Source organism: Mycothermus thermophilus (genome assembly GCF_041956435.1).
Source record: "Mycothermus thermophilus strain CBS 625.91 unplaced genomic scaffold VTJ04scaffold_5, whole genome shotgun sequence".
In the NCBI taxonomy this organism is placed as follows: domain Eukaryota; kingdom Fungi; phylum Ascomycota; class Sordariomycetes; order Sordariales; family Chaetomiaceae; genus Mycothermus; species Mycothermus thermophilus.
In genome coordinates, this window is record NW_027191431.1 from 2,791,957 (window position 1) to 2,817,967 (window position 26,011).

Here is a 26,011-nt window from a genome sequence, read left to right on the forward strand (position 1 = left end):
ATCACTATCCCCACTACCACTACCCGTTATCTAACCTCCAAGCAGCCCGTGTGATGAGCCTCATTGAGGCGTCACCGCCGCCTTGCTCCCCTTCCTCTTCTTCGCCCTGACGCTACTCCCTCCCGGCGTCTTGGGGGACTTGGTCTCCTTGCCGCTCGGCTGCCCTTTGCCTCCAGCACCGCCTGTGCCGGACACGGGGCTTTCGGTCGCGAGCTTGGTGTTGAGCGCCGGCAGGGAGGGCAAAGCCAAGGCGCGCCTATTGGCAGCTCCGGACAGTTGCACGGCGGGCTGGCGCCCGGTCGAGGCGAGCTGGAACTCACCCGGCCGGCCGGTGATGGGGTTGACATCGATGTGGTGGTCGCCGAAGTGCATGTGGAGCATGAGGGCTTCTTCCATGAGGCGGGAGGAGGGGCCGGTGGTGGTGGTGGTAGTGGTGGTGGTGGTAGTGGTGGTGGTGGAGGTTGTTGCGTTGGGTTGGGTGGAGGAGGATTGGGGTTTGGTGGTTGTGGTTGTGGCTGAGGAGGAGGAGGTCGCCGTGGCTGAGGTGTTGGTGGGTGTTTGGTAGACTCTGCCGAGGGAGGGGGACCAAGTTTGGACGCTGGTTGCCGTGGGGAGGATTTTGGCTATGGAGGAGGAGATGCTAGCCTGGGATATGTTAGCGGATGAAGATTGCTTGGATTGGGAGGTCCATTCGTGGGGAGATGGAGGAGACGGACAATGCGAGAGCTGATAATATCGGCCAAGCTGGGCGCCATGTAGATATTCTCTCCAACAACAAAGTATGTTCCGTGGACGATGATTTCGTCTGGCTCGCCCTGTCGTTTTCGCCGCGTCTGCTTGTTGATCACCCACACACCGGTTCCAGCTCCCGGGCCTGTTTCGGCGGGTTCTTGGGCGACGATAAACTCGAGACCGGACATTGTTTTGAGGCGCCCCTCGAAGAGTTCGCGGGTGGCTAGGTAGGGTGTCATGTTGGGGTTGTTGAGGCCTTGCTGGAAGAGGATCTCGTTGTTGGAGGTGCGGTCGAAGAAGGGCGAGCGGGCAAAGTAGAAGAGGACGGTGTTATTGTGGATGCCGGCCTCGAAGTCGACGGGCGGTGCGCGCCATTGGATTTCGTCCAGCGGCGGACCGGTGTAGGGGGTTGGATCTTGGGTCATGGCGGGTATTGGTAGTTGATTTAATGAGGTTCGTCGTGAGTAAGAATTGGGTGTGTTTAGCTGCTGAGTTGCAGGTTTTGTTGGTCGAGATTCACGGTTGCTTCCAGGTCCCGAGCTTGGTGTTTGGAGACGGGGGAGTTGGAGAGGCGTGGAGAAATGTGGGGCTATCCGTCGACAGGGGTGCTTGTTTTGGCTTAGTGCGGATTTCATGGGTTCCACTTCTGCACTTGCTGGTTCGATCTCTGGCCTCGTCAACTCTCAATCCACATCCAAGAACAACAGCAACAGCCTGGAAGCAACATCACCGACCTCGCCTTCGACACATTCACGCCTACCCCAACAGCCCCTCCTGCATCGATGAAATAACATACCCGACTGTCTCTGCACTTCCGATTCCCAAAACCCTTCATCATGGACCTGCTTGCCACCGTCCGCAAGCAAGGGTCGCGCGGCGGAGTCAACTTCAGCTGGGACGAAGTCGCCAACTCCGAGTATCGCCAAAACTACCTCGGCCACAGCATCAAGGCTCCTGTGGGGCGATGGGCAAAAGGCCGCGACCTGCACTGGTACGCCAAAGCCGACCCGACAGCCGCGAATGCAGACGAGACCGAGGAAGAGAAGGCCGCGCGTCAGCGACGCGAAGAGATTCAGAAGATCAAGGAGGCCGAGGAGGACGCCATGTTAAGGGCTCTCGGCTTGCCGCCCAAGAAGCGCGATGCGACGGGGGCCAATTCGGTGCCGGTTGAAGGGTCGAAAGTGCCAGCGCGCGAGGCCGAGGAGAAGAATGAGACGACGCAGGATAGTCGAGGAGGGGATTCACGTCACAAAGAGGCCAAAGAGGAGAGGAAACACCGGGACTCGGAGCATAGACACAGGAAACGGCACCGCAGCAGGGATCGGAGTAGGGACAGAGACCGGGATAGGGAGCGGGACCGACGACGTGACCGCAATCGCAGCGAATCACGAACAAGAGATGGCCGGGATGATGAGGGGCGGACTACTCACCGGCGACGGAGGAGTCGCAGTCCAGAGCCCAGACGCAAACATGAGCGACGGGATGACGAGGCGCGATACCGCAGCCGCAGCCGGGAGAGGGATAGAGACAGAGATAGAGACAGGGCTGAGAGGTCCAGACATCACGACAGGCGGCGGAGTAGGAGTAGGAGCAGAAGCAGGACCAGGCATCGCGGGAGGGACGAGAGATAGTCCAAGCTGTTCTGTTCTAGGGGACATGCCATGGATAAGTGAGCCTGAGCACCCAGTACCTAATGTTTTGTTTCTTTGTTGTCCTCGTATATACCTGATAAGGTACCTGACTCGTCTAGGAGTCTTCAGCCGACAGAACGTGCGTACAACGTGTCCACGGCACAAGACCTAGCATCTAGCTTATAGCTTGTTCCATGGATGGATCACATGGAAGAGTTGCCTCCAACTCCTCAGCCTTGCTACCTTGGCACGGCATCGCCCCCACCATCCGCGGACATGATTGGTTTTTCTTCATCTTGGCACACGAGGCTGCACCGGCCCCGCGGGACTAACGTCACCGACAGGCGCCCAACCCTCAGGGTTCAGCCTGGGATCAGCCCTCTTCCCTCCTCTCTGACCGTTCCGAAACACCTGTCAGCCTGCCCACCTTCTCTTCCTTCTTTTGCTCAGACAGGTGATCAGGGACGGGGGGAGTGTCTAGAAATGTTGTCGGCTCTTTTCTGGCAATAATAATTCTCAGATTTGTCTCTTCTTCTCTCGATCTTGCTCTCTCCGCTTTCACCTCCTCACCGACTCCCCACCTCTCCTCTCTCCGACCATCCTCGCTGGACCCAAGTGACCACCTTTGGACCGCCAACATACCTCGACTCGGGCATATCTAACACTCGCTTTTCTGGTCGCCCACCATGGATTATGCACGCCTTCGAGCGGCCGCCATGAGCGGCGAGCACGAGGAGGCTGTTACCGTCGATACCCGCGCCCTCATCGACAAGGTCCTGGCCCGCTACTCCGGAGAGTGGACAACCCTCCGCGAGTTGATCCAAAATGCCGCCGATGCTCAAGCCACAACCGTCCGGGTCAGGTGGGAGACGTTGCCTTCGACTCAGGTTCCTCTCCCCGCCTCGACCAACGATTCCGAGATTCTCAGACACGTCATCTGCCACCACACCTTGAAGCGCCTCGTCGTCCAGAATAACGGCCAGCCATTCTCCAAGACAGATTGGGCTCGTTTGAAGAAGATTGCCGAGGGAAACCCGGATGAGACCAAGATTGGTGCTTTCGGTGTTGGCTTCTACAGCGTCTTTGCCGACTGTGAGGAGCCTTTTGTGAGTTCGGGAAGCGAGGCCATGGCTTTTTACTGGAAGGGGAATGCTCTTTTCACAAGGAAGGTCACCCTCCCGGAGGATCAGAGAACCTCCGACACCACCTTTGTACTGGATTATCGGAATACAACCACTCCTCTTCCGAACCTGCTCTCCGTCAGCCAGTTCCTTGCGACCAGCTTGACTTTCGTGGCTCTGCAGAACATCGAGTTCTGGATCGATGACTGGAAAGTGCTGTCACTGCAGAAGAAGTCGTCACCCAGCTTCCCACTCGACATCCCACGGGACCTCGACACCCAGACAAAGGAGGGCTTGATGAAGCTCGTGGCGGCCGAGAGGACAAGAACCCAGATCGACGCAACATTCATGAGCGTCATTGGCTGGAAGCCCCAGGCTTCCTCTGCTACGGCAAAGACTAACGAGTCCTACTCTGCCCCAGAGTTGCCGTCGCTTAAGAGCTTCTTCTCTCGGTTGACGGGCTCAGGTCCAAAGACCAAAGCACAGAAAGAGGAGAAGGCAGTTCAAGACGCCATAGTCGAGGACCTCACGGCCAAGTCGACCTCCGTCATCTTCCTCGGCGTCACGTCGGCACAGATTTCCACTCGTGTTTCGTCATCTTTTGCGGCTGAGTTGGAACGGGCAACCAAGAAACCGCCCCCCAAGACGACCAAGATCGCTCTCCTGACGGCGTCATACGATGAGACGGTTGCTTCTGAGGAGGCTTCTACCAAGCAGGCTTCCAAGATTGCCGATGTCTTCGCGTCGGTACTTCCTAGCAAAAAGCCCGGCGGTCGCATCTTCATCGGCTTCCCTACCACCCAGACCACCGGCGGTGGCATGCACATCTCCGCGCCATCTGTCATCCCCACTGTCGAGCGCGAAGCCATTGATCTCAACGCTCGCTGGGTGCGCACCTGGAATATGGAAATGCTGCGGGCCGCAGGCATCCTGTCGCGCCTCGTCTTTATCGACGAGATGACGACGCTGAACCAAAAGCTCTTGGGCATGTCGCAGTCCAAGGACAGGAAGAATGCGGCTCCGTCGCTGGACGACGTCTGCAAGTGCATCCCGGATGCTTTGCATATTCTCAAGACCTTCAGCTTTGGCGACTCAACGCCCAGCGCGAATGTCTCGCGGATTATTGAAGAGGCCTTCTGGACGGCTTACAAGCGTGCTGTTATCGAGGTCTATTCCTCTCGAGGTGTGCTCATGAGCAACAAGGTCCGGCTTTCTTCAGACGAGGTGGCCAAGTTTGTCGGTGGAATCCCGGTGGTTCTCAACGAAATGAAGGAAGACCCCTTCATCAAGCGCTTGATTGACTACGAGCTCATCGTGGATATTTCGGTGGACGACATTTACAAGGACCTCGGGGCGAAAGCGTTGGATAAGCAGCAGCTGAACCACTTCCTTCAGTGGATCTCCACCAAGGCCTTTGAGTCGACGCTCAGTCGTGCAGATATCCAAAAACTGCTCGACGTTGCCGTCGCTACCGTCAGCGACAATGGTGACTCGGGCGACATCATTGCGTTAGGCTCGATAAAGAACTACCTCAATAACAAGATTCCTCCTTCACTTCCGATCCCACCGACAACACTACCCATTGCCTTCACGGCTACAATCCCAGAAGCTCGGTTGCAGGCCCTGGGATGGGAGCCTCTCGGGGTTGTCCCGTGGCTCCGGCATCTCATTGAGTCGGCTCCGAAGGGTCCCCCTGAACAGGACTTGACCAAGTCAGACAAGTTCGCCCACCAGATCCTGACCGTTCTATCCAAGAACTGGGACAACCTCAGCCAGAGCTCCAAATCCTCCGTGGTAACGGCCCTGCAGAACATTACCGTCATGCCTACCAAGGCGGGCATGAGGAAGCCGGCCGAGTCCTTCTTCCCGTCGGTGAAGTTGTTCGATGACCTCCCCACCCTGGAGGGCTGCTCCAACCTCAAGGAAAAGTTCCTCTCAGCTTTGGGTGTGCGAAAGACGGTGGACTTGGAAACCATATTTGCCCGTCTCCTGACACCATCGCCTTCTGATGGCGCAGGTGCCCGTCCCAAGTGGAGCCACATGGAGCTCATCAAGTACCTCACGTCGGTGAAGGACGATATTCCAGCGGCGGATATGAAGAAGCTGCGCGAGTCACCGCTCTGTCCTGCCGAGGCCGGCCCGCCGGGGTTGGAGCCAACCAAGGGTTCTCCGCTCCTGTACAAGGTTTCGGAGCTGTATGAGCCCAAGGATACTCTCCGTGCGCTTGGGCTTCCGATCCTCCATTGGCCGGGACCGCCAGGGAGCTTCAGAAACACGAGTCCCGAAGCCAAGTTTCTGTATAGCCTCGGACTGCGGCCCTTCCCCCCTGTCCCGTTGCTTGTTGACATGATGGCTTCGTCGGACAGCAAGGCTCGGACGAACGCCATGTCTTACTTCATCGCGAATCATCACCTCAACGGGTACGCATCGTTCGATCTGTCGGCCTGTGACAAGGCTATTCTACCGATCGAGGGCAAAGACGGGCAGCTGGTTCGGCCATCGGATTGCTACACCAACGAACGTGCTGCTGTGCTGGGGTATAACATCCTCCGCAGGGACTTGCATCAGCATGCGCTCAAGTTTGGCGTCGCGCGCGATCCGCCCATTGCTGGCTGCGTGAGCCGGCTCATCGCCAACCCCCCACAGGACCGTGCCATGGCGATTACTCTGTTTGAGTACTTTGCTACGCGCATCGGGGATCTGGATCACACGAAGCTTGTGAGGCTCCGGGATGCGCCGATCATTCCGGTCGAGAGGCGGAACCAGCAAGGTGCTGGTGCGAAGTCCACCATCGTCCACGTCAGGCCAAGGGATTGTTACTTGGGCAGTTCGTCAACGTACAAGGACATTTTCGACTTTGTCGACTTCGGCCCCGACGCCAACACGTTCTTGTTCAAGTGCGGAGCCAAGAGCGAGCCCACGAAGCACGAGATCGCCTACATGGCATGCACCGAACCGGGCAGGGTTTTGGATACTCTGCAAACTCCGGAGAAGTACTTCGATCTCCTCAGGAGTTTGGGAGAAGACTTTGGCACCCTGAAGCGGGACAAGGAGCTGGTCGCCAGGATGCGGACGTCGGCGTGGCTGTTGGGCTTCCGCGAGCTGCCCTCATCCTCAAAGAACAAGGAGTCCGATTCTCTCGACGACGACGAGCCCCCGGTCAAGCAATACCAGCTCGCTCGTCCCGAAGACATCGTCATCGTCGACGACTACATCAGCTACCGTTTTTTCAAGGAGGCTCTACTCTGCGCGCCCGAGGATGACCAGCTCGAATCCCTGTACATGGCGGTCGGCTCCCGGTCGTTGGGAAGCAGGGTCAAGGAGGAGCTTCGCGTCGGCCAAATCCTGGGGAACCAGGAGGCGGCCAAGTGGCTGCGCAAGCATGTGCTGGAACGGTCCAAGCTGTTTTTGCACGAGTACGCCAAGGACAAGCGCGACGCGGTCAAACACGACGTGCGCTGGCTCGAAAAGAACTTGCAAGTGACGTCTGTGTCGTCGCTGACGCTCCGCCGGTCGCTGCGCGGACATGCCAAGTCCCATATGGAACGGCGCTCCGCGGCGAGTGTAAATACTTACATCGGATGGACGCTGTACGTGGCGGCCGAGGATGGTAGGCCTGACATGTACCAGGTCGGCCAAGCTGTGTGTCAGCTGTTGCTGAACCGCCCAAGTCAGCAGGCCTATTTCTTCTTTGAGCCGTTCCTGAAACTTGGATTGCTGGAGTTGCGTGCTCGTGGGTATAATGTCGACCGGATCCTGCGCGCTAAAGAGGCTGAGGCGAGGCTCGCGGAGGAGGAGCGGAGAAAGGCGTTGGAGGCGGAACAGGCTAGGATTCGGGAGAGGGAGAAGGAGTGGGCTGCGCAGCAGCAGCAACGACAACAACAGCAGGGAAGCCAGACAGAGGTTGTTGCTCCAAGCACGCCTTCTCAACGTGGTTCTCGCACCCGGATGCCCGGCGCATTTGACGATTCACCTGAGACGGCGCCGTCTCTGCCACCACCTCCTCCGCAGCCCGTGATGTGGGGAGGGCCAGGCGGCATCTTTTCGACAATCACCAAGCAACTTGGCTTCAACAGCGAAACCGACCCCAACAAACCCGCCCAAGACGAGCTGACCAAGTTCCTCCCCACCCCCGAACAACAAGGCACTTCCCCCGCGACCGTCACCACAACTACCGCCACGACCGGCGGTGGCCACAAACCGAGCAGCGACGGCAGAGTCACCTCCCCCTCCACGATCCAGCAAAACCTGCTCAATGCGATCCGCTCGACCCGCCCGCACGGTTCCTCGCACGTCTTCTCCCCGCCGCACCAGACCACCGTCACGGAGCAGAGCAGCTACTGCGACAGCGCGCCGGCGCAAAACATTGCGCTCGCGGCGGAGGCGCCGCGCGGGATGCGCGTGTACGTGGCGCGCGAGCTGCTCGAACCCGGGGGCGCGGCGCACGATAGGGCGCGGTTCGTGGCGAGCAAGGCGGAGGGGATCAAGCGGTTCGAAGGGGTGCTGAGGGACGTGGCGGCCGTGTATGGGCTCAGCGAGAAGGTGATGCATATGTTTTATGATGAGAAGGGCGGGACGATTGCGTTTAACTTTGGGGGGAGCATGTTTTGCAATTTGAGGTTTTGGGAGCAGTTGCATCATGCCGGAGGGAATGAGGGGATGGGGAGGGTGGAAGCGGTGGCGTGGTGGTGGGTGGTGGTGGCGCATGAGCTGGCGCATTGCTTGGTCGGGCCGCATGGGGCGGAACACTCTTATTACACGTGAGTCTCTCTTTTTCTTTCCTTCTTATGTTGTTTGTCTCTTCTCTCTCTCTCTGGAATACGCTTGCTAACAGAGGAATGTGGGTATAGGGAGTGCTTCATCCAGCAATACTTCCCCAAGATGATGGCCAAGGCGGCGGAGTGGATTGGAACTGCCTCTGCTGCTAGGCCGCCAACGGGGAGCGGTGCTGGGCCTAGAGGGCAAGATACGCAACAAGAACCCTTGCCTCCGCCGCCGCCTTATAGCCGGTTGTGGTCATAACTGAGCTACTTCTAGGTGAGGGAGGTCTGAAGGCATAGCTGTAGTTGAGGGTTGTCGTGGTAAGGATGTACTTGGAGATGCGGGATAGATGAAGAGGAGTTCAATTAGAGATGGATATATCGGTGGTAAAGGTAGGGGTGTGGGTGTCTGGAGTTTTTGATATGTTGTTATAACTCGGCAATGTTCATTTTGTTTGGGAGTTGACGGTGAGGACGGGATGATGATGTGACAGATCTTCCAGTCCAGAGTCTTGTGTTTGAATCTACTGCGCGACGTACGAAGCACACAAGAGGTAAGATGGAGATGGTGATTTGTGTCGGGCTTCCGGCTCAAGCCTTAGGTCGACCCGAGCGGTCCATGGTTAAAAACATGGGACGAACTATCTCGACCCACGCTGAACCTAAAGACGAGTCACAGGTATGGATGGATGTACGGAAACAAACCTGCCCCAAAGATGTTTTCCTTGTATTGACGAAGGTTATCCGGTCATGTCCTAAAATTGCGGCTTTAGGTACATGAGTGAGTCAGGTAAGGATCTGAGTTCGCATAATACCAACAAAACATATCCATAGTTTAAACAAGTAGGTGGTCGTTGTTCTGGAGCTCGATGACTTTCGTGGTTCAGGTACCCGTTATGGGTCTTGCTCAGGGCTGAGCACCTGCAAGCCTTCGGAGCAACAGGGGAAAGAAAGCCAATCAGGACTTGGTGGACTCAGATTTTCCATGGAAGAAATGACCTCGACCGAGTGCTCCCTTCGAGAACCCTGAACTACCTGTTTGGGATCTAGGTTATGGTTGAGACGGTGAAGTTCCGTTCCCCTGGTTAACTAAAGTAATAAGCACTAAATTTTACGAACCTGCTACTATAGGTGAGACATGGGAGCCAAGTTTGGACTTCTGTGCGAATCTCACCTCAGCTCCCGGTATCTAGGTAAACGTGAACACTACAAGCCACACCATCTCTCAACCTCATCTTTCACTTTCTCATACTCATGTTCATTCTTATTCTCTTCCTCGGAGATCCATCCCAATAACCTATTAACTACTTGATTCAGTAATCCTCATGCCGCACCAACAACATGCGCCTCTTGACAACCAACACCCCCATCCCTCAACTCCACGTCTTCCCCGATACACGCAACATCCCTCCTTACGCAATCCTCTCACACACCTGGGAACATGACGAAATTACACTGCAAGAACTCCTCCAGGCCTCATTCCCATCCACCACCAACAACAACATTGACACCACAGCAGCCGCCGATTCTTCCACCGCAACAACAACAACCCCAAACCACCGCCTCAGCCAAAACATCGGCTTGCACGGCGGTCCCATCACCCCAGCCACTCCCAGCAGCCCCATCTCCCCCGTGGAAAATGCAGCCGTTCCTCTGTTTGCAAGGACAGGATTTCTCAAGATCCAGCGCACCTGCGCCGTGGCGCGCGTCAGGGACGAGCTGGCGTACGCGTGGGTGGACACGTGCTGCATTGACAAGACGTCGAGTGCGGAGCTGGCAGAGGCGATCAACTCCATGTTTGCGTGGTATCGGGACGCGGCGGTGTGTTATGTATACTTGAGCGATTTGCCGCCGCCTCCTAGGCGGAGAAACGGGAGGGATGTGAGGGGAGAGGAGGACGAAACCACCGAAGAAGCGCCTATGGAGAGCGACAGAGACCGTCTCGCCCGCGACCTCCCTCGCTGTCGATGGTTTACGCGCGGCTGGACGCTGCAGGAGCTCATCGCGCCGCGCGAGGTGGTCTTTTTCGACCGCGAGTGGAACGAGCGCGGCACCAAGCGCGAGCTGTGCGAGCTCGTCAGTGCCGCCTCAGGCGTGCCCTGGCCGCTGCTCGTCGGCAAGACGTCGGTCGAGGACTACGCGGTGGCGCGGCGCATGTCGTGGGCCGCGAGAAGGCAGACCACGCGCGTCGAGGACAGGGCGTATTGCCTGCTGGGGATTTTTAACGTACATTTGTCGCTGATTTATGGTGAGGGCGAGAAGGCGTTTGCGCGCCTGCAGGCGGCCATCGTCCAGTCCACGCCGGACCTGAGCATCTTTGCCTGGGCGGACGAGAGGCCCGATGCGCCCCTGTACTCGGGGGTGTTGGCCGACTCGCCCGAGCGGTTTGCCATGTGCGGAGAGGTGGAGTTTGAGGTGGGGGATTCGGCGTTTGCCAACTTCTCCGTCACTACGCGCGGGATCCAGAGCGACGCCAGCCTGCTGTGGGTGGTGCTAAAGCCCAAGGAGGACGAGCCCAAGGTGGTGCTGGCCACGCTGAGCTATCTTAACGGGCCCAACAAGAAGGATATCGGCATCTACCTGCGCAAGATCGGCGGCGGACTCTACGCGCGCTGTCGCCCCGATATGCTCGTCCTTGTGGAGCGAAGGCCGAAAACGGCCGAGATACCTCTGGACGGGCGGCGCAAGACGCTCGTGGAGAGGCTCACGCTGGTCACGACGCTTCCGACTCAGCTGCCCATATACGCATGCGATGGACCGAACCCGGTGCTGGGGAACCGGGTGTCGGCGCTACGGGTGAACTGGGGCCCACTCATCGTGCGCGAGGCGCTGCCGCGGAGCCACTGGGATTTTGACGACGGCGTGTTTTTCGGCTGCCACGGCGTCTCGCGCGGGTGGTGCGCCTACTTTGCAAGCGGGCTGCTCTCGCTGGGCAGCGGGCCCGGGACGACGGTGCACCTGAAGCTGCTGCTGGCGTGCTTCGGGTGGAACAACGCGGAGCCGCAGATCATCCTGGCCAACCTGGACCAGGTGAGCGCCGAGGCGCGCGTGTTCCTGACGGCGCAGCTGGACAATGTGGTGTTTGAGCACTCGCAACAGGCGTTTGCGCTCATCCAGGACGTTTTTGAGGGGAAGCTGAGGCTGGACACAAACATCGAGTCGGGACAGCTACCGGCGAGGTTTGTCAGGACGGGGGGAAGTTGGTGCAGCGAGTTTCCTGATCTCGAGCTGATGCTGGAGCTACGTCAGGAGGACCATGGGGCCGTCTGCACGAACCCGGTGCTCGTGGTGGATGTCAAGTACAGGCTTCCTACGGACAAGGGTCGTCATGGGTTGGGGAGGTTATCATCATCTCGATGGCATCGGTTGGGTGGTTGGAGGAAGAAAATGAAGGACATCGGCGGTACATACACCCCTGATACGCCTATTCTTGTCCTGTCCTTCATGGTCCTGATTCTGTCCTGTATCATCTATGTCTGGCTATCGGATTCTCATGCATCATTACCTACACTCAGCAGGATAAGTTAACAGCTGGATGATCGCAGGATGACACTCGAGTTGCATCCCTGCCAGAGAATAAGCCCCTGAATGCCGAGACATCCCCGAGCATGTCCACGATCCCGACGATAACCTACAAGTACCGACAGGCACCTGGGAAGGATTGTGTCTCCCGCGTGAGGGGAAATACGAATTGAGGGGTTCAATTGAGCCCATCTTGGTACTTGTTGTTTCATCAAGGTCCTTTTGTTGCCTGGCTATGATCTCGTCCATTGGCGGGTAAACATGAACACACCCTGATAGGATCAACCCAGCTTTCCCTTGCTGTTGACAACATTGGATGACACATCAAGTCGGACCATGGGGGTCATCTTCTGTAATATGCTACTGCGATCTCTCACGACCCTTCGGATGTTGCTGTGTCCTTTGGTCCGAGATACCCGGTCATCTATCCAACCGTCATGTAGCCCCTATCGTACTATGATGCAGCATGTTCCTGACCGGATGCAGGTTCCTTCGGCTAAGACAGGGCCTAGTGGTAACGTTGAAACTGGCATCTGAGGAACCATTATCCAGAGTATTCCGGATGGGAAAGAGGGGAAACATAAGTATGCCCGAAGGCTCCCGGGCTTCGTTGTGCTTGTTTATAAATTAAGACCGTATCCTACGTCTGCTTCTGCGGTTATACACGGAGCTTCTTGTCGGTATAGACTTGCATTTCCAGATTCTCCCGTTCAGTGGTTAAGTCCTTCCCTCCTGACGGACAGACAGAGAGATCTCACTTATATATCCCGACACTCCCTGACTATCCCCGCACCGTCCCATCTCAACTTTGCTCCTCACCTCCACCTCGAGTCTTCTGACTAAACCACATCCACAGTAACAATGGTACTCCTCCGTCCATCTACGGCCCTTTTCTCCTCTCGCTCCTCTTCCCTTCTCTCGCTTGTCTCCCGCTCCGGGCCCTGGCGTCATGGGCACCCTGCCAGTGGAAGCATATTCGCCAACAGGACGTCCCAATTCGCATGCGGACCTCTCTTTTCCAAGCGCTTGCTAACAACAGCCCAACGCGAAAAGGTCAAAGTTCTTGCGGTCCTCTACGACGGCGGCAAGCATGCCGAACAGGTACGAAATTCCACCAACTCCTCTCTCTCCTCTCCCTCAATTGCCGTTCCACCACCCTGTCTGCTCCCTTCCCCCCTCCCCCGGATAGACGCATATACATATGCATGTTCTTCTCCAAACTGCACATGTAACCGGTCAGAAATGCGGGGTCGGGGGTCCCTTACGTCACGGCAGCTCCGCCGCGGCCCGTGATGTTAAGCCACCGGAGCTCCACAAAGGGCTCGGCCTCTCGGGGAAGTGGAGATGTCATCGGGTTCAACACCCGCCTTGGCATCGCGGCAGTCAGGGGGAATCATCCGGGGGTGGGGTCCGGGACCGCGTGAAGCTTCAGGAAGCGACTGACCACCGAAAACGAACAGGTTCCTGATCTCTTGGGAACGACCGAAAATGAGCTCGGCTTGCGCAAGTGGCTTGAAGACCAGGGCCACACGCTGGTGACCACGTCGGATAAGGAGGGCGAGAACTCGACGTTTGATCGGGAGCTGGAGGATGCTGAGGTCATCATCACCACGCCGTAGGTTCTCTGTCTAAGACATAGACCGGCCAGAAACTCACAAGGCAAACCACAGCTTCCACCCGGGCTACCTCACCGCCGAACGCCTCGCTCGAGCCAAGAAGCTCAAGCTCGCCATCACGGCCGGCATCGGGTCCGACCACGTCGACCTCGACGCCGCCAACAAAACTAACGGCGGCATCACAGTCGCCGAAGTCACCGGCTCCAACGTGGTCTCGGTCGCCGAGCACGTCGTCATGACCATCCTCGTGCTGGTGCGCAACTTTGTGCCCGCGCACGAGCAGATCGAGGCCGGGCGGTGGGACGTGGCCGAGGTCGCCAAGGACGAGTACGACCTCGAGGGCAAGGTCGTCGGCACCGTCGGCGTGGGCCGCATCGGCGAGCGCGTCCTCCGCCGCCTGAAGCCGTTCGATTGCAAAGAGCTGCTCTACTACGACTACCAACCCCTGTCCCCGGAGAAGGAAAAAGAAATCGGCTGCCGCCGGGTTGATTCCCTCGAGGAAATGCTTGCCCAGTGCGACGTGGTCACCATCAACTGCCCACTGCATGCCAGTACCCGCGGCCTGTTCAACAAGGACCTGATCGCCAAGATGAAGCGTGGGAGCTGGCTGGTGAACACGGCGCGCGGCGCCATCGTGGTGAAAGAGGACGTCGCGGAAGCCCTCCGCACGGGACACCTCCGCGGCTACGGCGGCGACGTGTGGTTCCCGCAGCCCGCGCCCGCCGACCACGTCCTGCGCACCGCAAAGAACCCGTTCGGCGGCGGCAACGCCATGGTCCCGCACATGTCGGGCACGTCGCTGGACGCACAGAAGAGGTATGCCGAGGGGACCAAGAGGATTTTGGAGAGTTATTTGAGTGGACGGTTCGATTATCGCCCGGAGGATTTGATTGTGCATGGCGGGGATTATGTGACCAGGGCGTATGGTGAGAGGAAGAAATGAGGAGGGAAAGATGCTATGGAGGGGCAGGAATGATGGGCATGGGATTCATGGAAGCTTTGCCGCCTTGCAGGAGGTTAGTGTTCCCGCTGGTTAGTTGAGGAAGGGCTGCTGTAAATATTGGCCGTGTTCTATTCAAATGGATGGTCCATTAAACCATCAATATGATAGCCTTTGTTCTATTTGACTGAGGCCATCAGGTAAACATGGTTGTGTTTCAGTCCTGCTTATCATTCCCAGAGGGCATCAAGCCCTCGCATGTCAGTCACCTTTACAGGAGGAGGGCTCCGCGATGACGAATATCCAGGAGGGTATGGACCCAAGCCGCCCGTTATATTCAAAACCAGCGCTCTATGTCCGCATTATACTTAGGTATATATATGCATGCTCTAATCTCCGGATCATGAACGACCCAAGCCATCCCTGGTCAGTTACCCTCCCCTCGCCCAAAACTTCCACCACCTCCTTCCCCCTTCTTCGCCGTCTGCTTCCCTCTTCCCCGTGTCCCTCGTCCTCCTCGGTATCCTCCCCGCCGCGGCTCCCCTCCCAAACCCCCTGACGCGCCAAAAATACACGGGCACGCCGGCCACGACAAACGCCACGACGACCAGCGTCTGCAGCGGCTGAGCGAACACGGCGCGGCTGAGCAGGAACAGGCTGACGCAGCAGAAGCATATCGGCGTCGTGATCCACGTCTTGTAAGGCCTCTCGAGGTGGGGCTCGCGCACGCGCAGCACGATGAGCGCTAAGACAGTAAGGAAGTAAAAAGTGTAGCCCGCCACGCCGTAGAAGGTGACGAGCGTCCCGAACTCGCCGACCGCAATGTACCCAGCCGTCAGGACCGCGTTGAGGATGAGGGCGGGGATGGGCGTGAAGAAGAGGCCCGTGTCTTCGTCTCCGACTAAGGTCGCAAGTTTGCGCGTGAACCAGGAGCGGGTGCGCAAGGTTGAGAGTTCGGCCTGGGCCGCGTCGCCGGAGCCGCCCAGGCGGCCGAAGAGGGAGGGGATGTAGCCCTCCTTTCCGGCGACGTAGATGAGGCGGGAGGAGGTGAAGGTGGAGGAGTTGAGGGCGCCGAAGCACGAGGCGCTGACGATCAGCGCGAAGACGAGAGCGCCAACGGAGCCAAAGACTTTGGAGCCGAACATGACGGCGACGGTGTTGGAGGAGTTGATGGTCGCGAGGGGGAGGACGAGGAAGTAGGCGACGTTGGCAAGGATGTAGGACGCAATGACGAGCGGCATGGCCGTGTGGATTACGCGGGGAAGGTCTCGGCTGGGGTTGCGGAATTCGCCAACTACGTAGTTTGTCTGAAAGCAAAGGGGTTAGACGGAGATGATTAGTTTAAGGGAGCAAGGATGGAAGCATCTTACGTTATCCCACCCATCAAAGGCCCAGAGGCCGGCGTACAGAGCCACTGCCCAGGCCGAGGCGTCCATGTTGGTGCCCTCAAACCAGGGGTGGTCCTTCCAATCGCGGTTTGCCTCGCCAGTAGTGGAAAAGCCCGTAGCGGCGACCACGATGCCAATGACGGTGACACCTAGCAGCGCAACAAACTTGAGGAACATGAGCATGTCATTAATCCTCGTTCCCAAGCGCGTGGAGACGGAGTTGAGGAAGGTGACGACAGTGAGGCCGACCAGAGCGACCGCCTTGTTGATCCACGGGTTGACCGTCTCGGCCTCGGCGCCAATGACGGCGCGCACGAGGTACTCGCCCATGATGATGGCGATGATGGCGGCGCTGCCGGGTTTGAGCACCAGCACGGCCACCCAGGTAAACAGGAAGCCCGCGAGCTCACCGAGGATCTTGGCCAGATACACCTGCGCCCCTCCATTGAGCGGAATCGCACCTCCCAGCTCAGCATAACTGGCAGCGCCCGTCCACGCCAACACCCCCGCCACAAGCCACACAATCAATGCCGCCCCCGGCGAACCGGCGTGCATATTCACCTGACTGGGCGAGGAGAAAATGCCCGACCCGATAATCAAGCCCACAATCAACGACAGGCCGTTCAGGTAGGTCAAGGTCTTGTGCTTCTCCAAGGATCCGTTGGCCAGGCCGCCGCCGGCATGGCGGGCAGACGACGAGGTGGGGCCGAGGGGCGCATATCCGCCAGCAGCGCCGGCGGTGCTGGAGAGAGGGAAGAGGTTGGCGGTGAACTCGAAGGCCGAGTTGACCGAGTAGGAGCGGGTGCGCGCGGCGGAGGCAGCGGCGGGGTTGGCCGAGTCGAGGGGGTCGTCGCGTTCGAGAGAGGCGCGGCGGGAGGAGGATATGCTCGGACGTGAGGAGACGTCATCGTCGGGACCGGCGAGCTGGCTGGAGCTTGCGAGGGATGCGAGCTCGAGGGAGTCTCGGGCGTGGTTGTTGAGGTTGGAGTAGAGGGGTGGCATGGTGGAGGCGGGCTAGCGGCGAGTTGGAGGCTCGCCGGGGGTGGGTTATGAGTTGTTGAAGGGGAGAGCTGAGATCAGAACCATGGATGAAAGCGAAGGCCGGGGACAAGAGGATGGCGGATAGTGTCGGCTGCTGGCGGTGATGGGACGAGGACTGGCCGAGAAAGACTTGAGAGAAGCGCTCGTTTCAAGATGTCGTCGAGAGTGGTCAGCTGGTTACTTGGTAGGCGAGAAAAAAGACCGGGCCAGCGTCTAGATGGCACAGGTAAATATTAAATAAAACCGTAGCTACAAGTGCCAGCAACTCGAACAGAAAAAGGGAGAGAAGAACAAGCAGCAGAGAGTAGAGTTGGCCGTGATTGAAGCCCCGAAACGATGCAGAAAGAACAGAAAGGGGTCGAGAGAAAGCGAGAAAGCGCCTTGACCGCTGTCATCGAAACGGGCAGCCAAGACATGTAACTCCACAACTGCCGTCTTGGCACCAAGCAAGGGTTCCAGTGGGAAGTCTGGATCCAGTTCCCGGTTTGGCGTTTGGCGGGGCATCTCGCAGCGGAAACAGCCCCACTTTATTTTTCCAAGTCACTGGGGCTCAACTGATGGAAGCTCAGGTCACATCAAGTCACATCATGACATCCATAATTGAGTTCTGTTCTTGAAATTGAACCACTCAACTCTCCCCTACTTATATCCAGCCATGGACTCACCATGCCCCTGATCTGTGTCAGGTCAATTGGCCGCTCTCTGCCCAAACTGGGCTCATGGCGGCCACGGACAGCATTGCCACTCATCCCATCATCCTCATCTTCCCCATCACTGCCCTGGACGGCTCTCCGAACCTTCGCCGCCACGGCCCCGAGCTATGCTTCCCACAAACTAGACCTCCCTGCTCTGGACTCAAAATGGCGCGAGCGATGGACATCCCTCACCAAACCCAAAGATGACTCCGACATCACAAAGTACATCCTGCCCATGTTCCCCTACCCCTCGGGTTATCTACACCTCGGCCACCTCCGCGTCTACACCATTGCCGATGTTGTCGCTCGTTACAACACCCTCCGTGGCCACAATGCCCTTCTTCCCATGGGCTGGGACGCCTTCGGTTTGCCCGCCGAGAACGCCGCCATGGAGAGAGGCATCAACCCCGCCTCCTGGACCCATGCCAACATTGCCAACATGAAGAACCAACTCGCCCTCATGAACGCCGACTGGGACTGGGACCGTGAGCTGGCCACCTGCAATCCCGACTTCTACAAACACACCCAAAAGATCTTCCTGCTGCTGCACGAGAAAGGCCTTGCCTACCAAGCCGAGGCCGAGGTCAACTATGACCCCGTTGACAAGACCGTCCTGGCCAATGAACAGGTTGACGCCAACGGCTGCTCATGGAGATCCGGGGCCAAGGTCGAGAAGCGCAAGCTGAAGCAATGGTTCCTCCGCATCTCCGAGTTCCGCGAGGCCTTGCTCCGTGATCTCGAAGTGCTAGCCAAGGACGAAGCCTGGCCCGAACGCGTGCTGGCCATGCAAAAGAACTGGCTGGGCAAGTCTGTCGGTGCCACTATCAAGTTCCCCATCCTGGCTTTTGATCATGACATGCACGCCGCCATCGAGGTCTTCACCAGCCGGCCCGACACCCTCTTTGGCGTTCAATACATCGCATTGGCCGCTACTCACCCGGTCGTCACCAAGCTCGCCGCCAGCGACCCTGAGCTGCAGGCATTCCTCGACACTCTCCCAGGACTACCGCCAGACTCCAAGGTTGGCTACATGCTGCCTCACATCCGCGCCGTCAACCCCCTCGCCTACCACCCAGAGACTCCTGATGCCACGAAACAGTCCATTCCGGTCTACGTGGCTCCCTACGTCCTCGGCGATTATGGCGAAGGAGCCGTCATGGGAGTTCCAGCGCATGATGTCCGTGACCATGCTTTTTGGAAGACACATCACTACAACGAACCCATCCGCTACGTCCTTACCGCTTCCGAAGATGAGTCCACCACCGCCATGGCTAATGAGCCTTTCGTCGACCACGGCGTCATGACGGAGCATAGCGGTCCGTTCAAGGGCAAATCCTCCAAAGAGGCTGGCGAGATTCTGCTCAACATGCTCGAGGAGGCCGGTCTCGCCAAGCGTCAGGAGAAATGGCGTCTCCGCGACTGGCTGATCAGCCGTCAACGGTACTGGGGAACTCCCATCCCCATCGTGCATTGTGGCTCGTGCGGCGCTGTGCCCGTGCCGGACGACCAGCTGCCTGTCATGCTCCCTGAGGTTGACGACCACTGGGCCGACAAGAAGACAGGCAACCCGCTCGAGGCGCTGGATGAATGGGTCAACACCGACTGCCCAAAATGCGGTGGCCCGGCGAAGCGAGACACCGACACCATGGATACATTCGTCGATTCTAGCTGGTACTACATGCGCTTCATCGACCCGCACAACCAGGACGTTCCATTCGCGGCCGACAAGGCTCGTTCCATGTTGCCGGTTGACCTGTACATCGGCGGCATCGAGCACGCCATCTTGCACCTTCTTTACGCCCGCTTCATCTACAAATTCCTCATGACATCTTCTCTCGTATCAGGGAGTACCTCGGAAGCCGACCCAACCAGCGTGCATGAACCCTTCAAGCGCCTCATCACCCAAGGCATGGTCCACGGTAAAACCTACATCGACCCCGCTACCGGCAAGTTCCTCAAACCTGACGAAGTCGACCTCACCGACCCTACCTCTCCGAAAGTTGCCGCCACCGGCGCCCCCGCTACCGTCACCTACGAGAAGATGTCCAAGTCCAAACACAACGGTGTCGACCCAACCAGTGTCATCACCCAGCACGGCGCCGACGCCACGCGCGCACACATGCTCTTCCAAGCCCCAGTAAGCGACGTACTCGACTGGGACGGGGACAAAATCATCGGCGTCACACGCTGGCTGAACCGCGTCCACGACCTCGTCACTTCCCTATCCCCATCCACCGAGCCAGCACCCACCACCAGCCCAAGGGAATACCTCGAACAAACCTATTCTCGCCTCAGTTCCATGACCCCTGACCAACTTACCCAATGGGACGCCGACACCACCGTCTGGCGGCACGTACAACAAACCATCTCTTCCGTCTCGGCCTCATACGAAAAGGTCTACACCCTCAACACGGTCATCTCGGACCTCATGAGCCTGGCAAACACGATCCAGGCGCACGAAGTCCACCTCAGCGCCGTCGTCAAACGGGAGGCGATCTCGGCCCTGGTGAGGATGATGGCGCCTGTTACGCCAGCGTTTGCCGAGGAGTGTTGGGCTCTGCTGCACCATCAACAACAAGAAGGAAATAACAAGGAGTGGTCTATGTTCCGCGGCCAAGGGAAGGCAGAGTTTCCCCGGCAGGATGGCACGCTGGAGTTGGAATTGATGCAGCCGCGGAAACAGAGCTGCGCGGTGCAGGTGAATGGGAAGTTGAGGTGTGTTGTGGAGATTCCGAAGCCACCAGCCGGCGGGATGGGGGAGGCGGAGCTGAGGGAGTGGGTTGTTGGGGAGATTCTGAGAACGGAGGAGGGACGGGCCAAGTTGGAGGGAAAGGTGGATTTGAGGGGGGCGAAGAAGGTGATTGTTGTTAAGGGGGGGAAGTTGGTGAATTTTGTACTATAGACAAGATCTGTTTTAGAGGGGGGTATGATGGGGTTTGGAGTATATGATGGGTGAGGTGGTGTGTGTACACTCCTCTTTCAAGTGTGTATTATATATTACACCACGTCTGCTTATCCTCTGGCATACATATACATGTCTATACATCAAGCACCCATCTATGTCATCTCTTCACCTGCCTCCGTGGATCTCGTGCTGCCAACCAAACATCACTTAACCTCCAAACCACCAAAACGCTTCATGAATCACATTCGACATCGAAGCTACGTAAGCAGGTAAGCAGCCCTCTTTTTTTCCTTTGCAAGCAAAACCCGTCACAGAGAGTTAATCAACCCTTGACAAAAACACCCCCCTCGCCCTCCCCTCCCCTCTCACCAACACCTGCGTCCCGTCAACCGCGGTCCGCTCCCCACGATCTCCGAGAGAGGGCTCGTCGCGCCATATCTCCACCGTTGTGAACGAGCCACTGCCGTTTCCGTTTCTGTTTTGCTCACCCTCACCACTCCTCCGTCGTCGCTGTTGTCGTTGTAGTTGTTGTTGTCGCAAATAGAAACGCACGACCCTTGCGGCCTGCTCCAGACTACCCACCTCCATGAACACCCTTTTCGATTTGAGGAGGTTTGCGATTTCGAGGGTGAGGGGGTAGAAGACGTCGTGCGGCCGGAGGATCCTGTCATGGTCAAGAACACATCCGGTAGCTGTGGTGGATATTTGGGGAAGATCGGTGGGGGGCACGAGAGCGAGTTTGGGCTCGTAGTTGCGCACCGATCGGGCGGTGGTCCGGGCGAAGCCGTGCGGGGAGATGTAGGGTGGGTTGATGGTTAGGAGGTCGATCCCTTCTTCTTCTACTTCTTCCCTCTCCTCCGTTGCTGTTTGAGATGTCGGCTGCCGCTGTCCGCCTTGAGGTAAGGCTGGGGAGGCAGACAACAAGCTACTCCACCGCAAAACGGACGAGGGATCGAAAACATCTCCCTGGTGGAACACAACCTCATAAGGAACCGGGGAAGAAGAGGAGGAGGGGATCCTGCGCTGAGCGACTGCCCGGTGCAGGTTCTCGCGCGCGAGCCGGACCGCGGCGGGAGAGATGTCGACGCCGTGGATTTGGATGTGGGAAGGGAGTTGGGAGGAGGAAGAAGAGGCTGGTAATAAGCGGAGGAGGGTGGAGAAGAGGAGGAGAGGGATGCAACCTGTGCCGGTGCAAAGGTCGAGGATTTTGAGGGGTTCGGGATTCGTTGGTTGTTGTAGGGAGGAGGTTGATAAGGAGCGGAAGAGGAGGTTGGCGAGGTGTAGAGTGTATGACTCCGTCTCCGGTCTGGATATAAATTACGTCTATATGTCAGACCATGATGATACTCCCGGAGAGTTCAGAAACTCACTTCACTTACTCACCTAGGAATCAAAACCCCCGGCCGACACCTGATATCCAAGTCCCCAAACGGCTGAGTGCCCAAAACGTACTGCAGCGGGACTCCCTTCCCCCGCTTCTCGACGAACTGCCAGATTCGGATGCTCTCGGGGATGGGAGACGGGTTGTCGCGGACGTGCTCGCGGATCCAGCGCAGCTCGTTGGCGGCGGATTCCAGATCCCGGCAGGCGGGGAGGAGGACGGGAGCCAGAGGGGAGATTTGAGAGCGGGCTCGCCAGAAGAGGGAGGGGGCCAGGCGAGGCATGGCTGGGGGTTTGGTTAGTAGTGGTAAGAGAAGTTATTTGGCTTGTGTGAGAGGTGGGAGAAGGAAGATGGGATCTCATATGAGCTGATGTAAAGGAGAAAAGTGGTGTGAACAGGGCAGAAGAGAGTAAAACGATGTGAGGTCAAGAACAACACGGCGTAGTATATAAGAAACTAGAAAAGGTGAAGATTCGAGAGTGTGGAAATAAGGATGGATTGTGCCGACACGCCAGACAAGTTGAGGAGAGGAAACTTGCTGAGAGTGCGGATTCTGTAATCATCAATTCACCCACTCATGTTGATCTCACTGAGTAGTCGACAAGTTGTGTAAACAAACTCTTACAAGGGGTGACTTGATGGTGGTTGAAGAGTCCATGACATTGAGTTATCGAAGCCTTCATCTCACTTTAATGCATAAGGATGAACCCACTCGTCAAGCCGAGCTTCCATCTTCGGCCGAGATTCTGCTACTCCAAGTCCCAGAATCCACGACATGGCTTCGACCATGGCCTCCCAACCTTTCTCACCCCCAACCCTGCGCCCGCCATGACAATACAAATACACAGGCTCCTCCCTCGGGCCTGTCCGAGACTATCTAGACTATCAAGAACCTTCACAACAACACCCGCACTCCCCAAATCCGCAAAACCCTTCCCCACGACTCCCACATGTCCCGAACCGACATGCTCCTGTCCTCCTCCCCCCCAGCTCCCCGACGGCTTCGAGATTGACCGCGGCACCCGCCTCAACGGCGCAATCCCCAGCTATTCACAGCATGTTCTCATCTGTACCGGCCAGACCAACTGGAAAAAACACATTGAGCTTGGCAACGCCGGCGACAACCTCGCCGCCGACTTGAAGGAGCTGATCGGTCCTGGGGGGAAATACTCCGATGTAAGCTCCTACTCCCTCTTTTTCCTTCCCCATACTCATCTCCCGACGCTAACAACCACCACCCCAGCCGTTCCACAACATCTCCGTCCTCAACTCCTCCTTCCCGCCCACCCCGCCGCCGACCAAAAACGCCGACGTCATCATGGACTCGGTCTACATCCTGCCCATGTTCAAATACGTCCCCTACCTCCCGCGCGTCTCCTTCGAGCATGCCGAGGCGCTCGTGCGCGCCTACCTGCAGCCCGAGACGTTACACCCCATGTACGCCGACCTGTCGCCCATCCACCGCGACCGCCTCGTGCGCAAGCCCGTCTACGGCAACATCCTGTACGGCGTGCGCGACGTGGAGGACGTGATGGTGCTCATCTGCGGCCACGGGTCGCGGGACGCACGGTGCGGACTTTATGGTCCGCTGCTCAAGGCCGAGTTTGAGCGGCATCTGCCCGTGAAAGGGGTCGAGGTGGTGAGGGGCGCGGTGCAGGTTTTGAAGAACGAGTGGAAGGGCCAGAAGGAGCTGGGAGGGGCGGTGGAGGAGGCGATGGAGGATGAGGGCGTCAAGCCCAAGGCGACGGCGAGGGTGGGGTTGATTAGCCATATCGGCGGGCATAAGTTTGCGGGGAATGTGGTGATTTATATCCCGCCGGGGATGAAGACAAAGAAGGGGAATCCGCATCCTCTGGCGGGGCATGGGATCTGGTATGGGAGGGTTCAACCGAGTAATGTAGAGGGCATTGTGCAGGAGACCGTAGTGAGGGGCATAGTGATTGAGGAATTGTTTAGGGGAGCCATTAAGCAGAGCGGGGAGATTGTAACATTGTGAGGGTTTCTCTGTATACGCCGGATAGAACAGTGTACATACATAGGTACTAGATGGTGTAGACACTAGACGTCTCTGATGATGTCCTCGGGGTAGAGGTTTGCCCAGAAATGCCATTGACGGGGCGTATATGGCTTAACTGCATAAACCCGAGAGCGTTTGCTCGCGATGCCTCATGTAAAACTCCACTTTCACTTTCACTTTCACTTTCACACCTCAACTCCTTTACCGACCACTACCGCTCTCTTCAACTCGACGGCCGGGTACAACCGGCCAGTCGGTGGTGCAGCCGCAGTCAAGATGGCTTCAGCCATGATTCAACTACGCGCCCGCTCGCTGGCTCAGGGGCCTGTCATGAAGTCAACTCGCATCGCCGTCAACAACATCTTCATGAACTCGTTCTCACCTCTCACCCGGACAGGTCGGCTTTTCCCGATTTCGCTCTCCTCCCAGCGGTGCGCTATTCACAACACTTCCCCCTTCCATCGGGCACCAGTAGCTCCCATCCGCATCATCCTGCCCGAATCCAAACCTCCTGCGAAACCGCCCAAGTCTGGACCTCAGAAGCCTGGCGCTACTCAGCAACAGTCTAAATCCTCACCTCAACAACAACACTCCCCTCGCCCTCCCACTACCCCTCCCTCCTCCCCACCTCCCGGCGGCCAGAGCAGCAGGGACCAGCAACAACAGAAGGAACGAAAATTCCGCTTCCCCTCGGCCAAAAGCATCGCCTACGTCTGCGTCCTCCTCCTCGTCTACACCTTCATCCCCACCCCGGACATCTACCACTTCGACAAGTCCAAAACCCAGCGCTCGCTGAACCCGGACACTTTTACGCCCTTCCGCATCTCGTCCATCGAGCCGGTGTCTTCGACGGCGTTTATCCTCACTCTGTCGCCGCTCGGCGGCAGGGGTCAGAAGAAGACGCTGATGGAGCTGGAAAAGGCCTGGGAGCATGGCGGGTTGTGGAGCGTCGAGGTGAAGCAGCCTGAGATTATGGTTTCGAGGGATTATACACCGCTTCCGCCGAGCAGGAGGGTGGGTGGGGAGGAAGGGGAGGAGGAGAAGACGGTGAGGTTGTACGTGAGGAAGTTGGGGCTAGTGTCTAAGTGGTTGAGCGGGTTGGAGGTCGGGGGGAATGTGGAGTTGAGGGGGCCGAGGTTGGGGTTTGATTTGCGGAAGAGGATCGGGGAAGTTGATAATGCAGTTGCTGAGGGGAAGGAAAAGGCTGGCTTGGACAACAACAATGCCGCTGACCAGCCACAGGACCAGCGGGTGAAGAGGGTGGTCTTCCTTGCCGGCGGGACGGGCATTGCCACGGCCCTGCAGGCCGCCGAGGCGCTTCTTGCCGTGCCGGGCGTGGAGATGGATATAGTCTGGGCGAATCGGAGGAGGGAGGACTGCGTCGGCTGCGGTAGTGGACAGGAGAGCGGCGACCAGAACCGCAACGCGGTGCTGGCGATGCTGGAGGAGTTCCGTCGCGCATACGGCGCCGAGAGGTTCCGGTACAGCTGTACCGTGGATGAGGAGGGGTCGTTCATCACGCGGGACACCATCGCCAGGCTGATGGCCGGGTCAACAACAGCAACAACCCTTTCCTCAGCAGCAACTGGAAGTGAAAAGCGGCGTTCCTCCTCCTCCATCTTTGGCTTCTTGTCGTCCTCACAGCCCTCTCCAACCACCGCCACCACTACCACCGACACAACAAAAACCTCACCCACCACGCAACCAATCGACTCCTCCAATTGCCACTACCACTCCCCCATCCTCCTCGCCGCCTCTCCCGACTCGGACCCCTCCCGCACCAACCCAACTCCGGAAGCTGTTTCCTGTAAGTGCGTCTCCCCCGCCACCGGCCAGCCCGTCAACGGCGGCAAGAACCTCCTCATCCTCTCCGGGCCTGAGGGCTTCATTGAGCATTATGCCGGTGCCAAGATTTGGAGCGAAGGGAGGGAGCGGCAGGGAGTTGTTGGCGGGGTTGTTGGGGATGTGATCAATAGGGAGTTGAAGAAGGAGGCAGAGGGGTGGTTGGTTTTGAAGCTGTGATGGTGTTGTAGGTGGTCATAGCTATTATTTCTTTTACATGGACTTGTAACAGGAAGACGAGACACCAACCAGAGGAAGTGGGATCTGCTGGTTGAAAGCAGCCGCGAAGGCTCTGAAGAGTAGAGAGAGATGATGGATCCCATAGGACTTGGATCATAGGACCCAAGATGCCCAGGAAGACTCAAGCAGGGTAGTCCATATCACAATCACAAAACCGGCCGACAAGGCATGAACGAAAGT

The 26,011-nt window shown here is 57.8% G+C and overlaps 10 protein-coding genes across 10 annotated transcripts; 7 read left to right on the forward strand and 3 right to left on the reverse strand.

Annotated features, from left to right (window-relative positions):
* Positions 1-60: 60 nt before the first annotated feature.
* VTJ04DRAFT_8084 (uncharacterized protein) lies at positions 61-1,157 on the reverse strand (the record flags this gene model as incomplete). The annotated part of the gene is made up of 2 exons (XM_069366482.1): positions 61-645; positions 717-1,157. 2 exons carry the CDS (start codon positions 1,155-1,157, stop codon positions 61-63), a joined length of 1,026 nt encoding a protein of 341 aa, XP_069217412.1.
* Positions 1,158-1,568: 411 nt separating this feature from the next.
* VTJ04DRAFT_8085 (uncharacterized protein) lies at positions 1,569-2,363 on the forward strand (the record flags this gene model as incomplete). Its single annotated transcript, XM_069366483.1, has 1 exon — positions 1,569-2,363. One exon carries the CDS (start codon positions 1,569-1,571, stop codon positions 2,361-2,363), a length of 795 nt encoding a protein of 264 aa, XP_069217413.1.
* Positions 2,364-3,049: 686 nt separating this feature from the next.
* VTJ04DRAFT_8086 (uncharacterized protein) lies at positions 3,050-8,506 on the forward strand (the record flags this gene model as incomplete). The annotated part of the gene is made up of 2 exons (XM_069366484.1): positions 3,050-8,244; positions 8,335-8,506. 2 exons carry the CDS (start codon positions 3,050-3,052, stop codon positions 8,504-8,506), a joined length of 5,367 nt encoding a protein of 1,788 aa, XP_069217414.1.
* Positions 8,507-9,585: 1,079 nt separating this feature from the next.
* Positions 9,586-11,772, forward strand: VTJ04DRAFT_8087 (uncharacterized protein; the record flags this gene model as incomplete). The annotated part of the gene is made up of 1 exon (XM_069366485.1): positions 9,586-11,772. The coding sequence occupies one exon, from the start codon at positions 9,586-9,588 to the stop codon at positions 11,770-11,772; it is 2,187 nt and encodes a 728-aa protein (XP_069217415.1).
* An 855-nt stretch (positions 11,773-12,627) lies between these two features.
* Positions 12,628-14,325, forward strand: VTJ04DRAFT_8088 (uncharacterized protein; the record flags this gene model as incomplete). The annotated part of the gene is made up of 4 exons (XM_069366486.1): positions 12,628-12,630; positions 12,820-12,867; positions 13,227-13,381; positions 13,437-14,325. The coding sequence occupies 4 exons, from the start codon at positions 12,628-12,630 to the stop codon at positions 14,323-14,325; spliced, it is 1,095 nt and encodes a 364-aa protein (XP_069217416.1).
* A 428-nt stretch (positions 14,326-14,753) lies between these two features.
* Positions 14,754-16,712, reverse strand: VTJ04DRAFT_8089 (uncharacterized protein; the record flags this gene model as incomplete). Its single annotated transcript, XM_069366487.1, has 2 exons — positions 14,754-15,629; positions 15,693-16,712. 2 exons carry the CDS (start codon positions 16,710-16,712, stop codon positions 14,754-14,756), a joined length of 1,896 nt encoding a protein of 631 aa, XP_069217417.1.
* A 705-nt stretch (positions 16,713-17,417) lies between these two features.
* VTJ04DRAFT_8090 (uncharacterized protein) lies at positions 17,418-20,348 on the forward strand (the record flags this gene model as incomplete). The annotated part of the gene is made up of 1 exon (XM_069366489.1): positions 17,418-20,348. One exon carries the CDS (start codon positions 17,418-17,420, stop codon positions 20,346-20,348), a length of 2,931 nt encoding a protein of 976 aa, XP_069217418.1.
* A 321-nt stretch (positions 20,349-20,669) lies between these two features.
* Positions 20,670-22,015, reverse strand: VTJ04DRAFT_8091 (uncharacterized protein; the record flags this gene model as incomplete). Its single annotated transcript, XM_069366490.1, has 2 exons — positions 20,670-21,657; positions 21,735-22,015. The coding sequence occupies 2 exons, from the start codon at positions 22,013-22,015 to the stop codon at positions 20,670-20,672; spliced, it is 1,269 nt and encodes a 422-aa protein (XP_069217419.1).
* Positions 22,016-22,560: 545 nt separating this feature from the next.
* Positions 22,561-23,728, forward strand: VTJ04DRAFT_8092 (uncharacterized protein; the record flags this gene model as incomplete). The annotated part of the gene is made up of 2 exons (XM_069366491.1): positions 22,561-22,908; positions 22,976-23,728. 2 exons carry the CDS (start codon positions 22,561-22,563, stop codon positions 23,726-23,728), a joined length of 1,101 nt encoding a protein of 366 aa, XP_069217420.1.
* A 297-nt stretch (positions 23,729-24,025) lies between these two features.
* On the forward strand, positions 24,026-25,771 carry VTJ04DRAFT_8093 (uncharacterized protein; the record flags this gene model as incomplete). Its single annotated transcript, XM_069366492.1, has 1 exon — positions 24,026-25,771. The coding sequence occupies one exon, from the start codon at positions 24,026-24,028 to the stop codon at positions 25,769-25,771; it is 1,746 nt and encodes a 581-aa protein (XP_069217421.1).
* Positions 25,772-26,011: the final 240 nt, after the last annotated feature.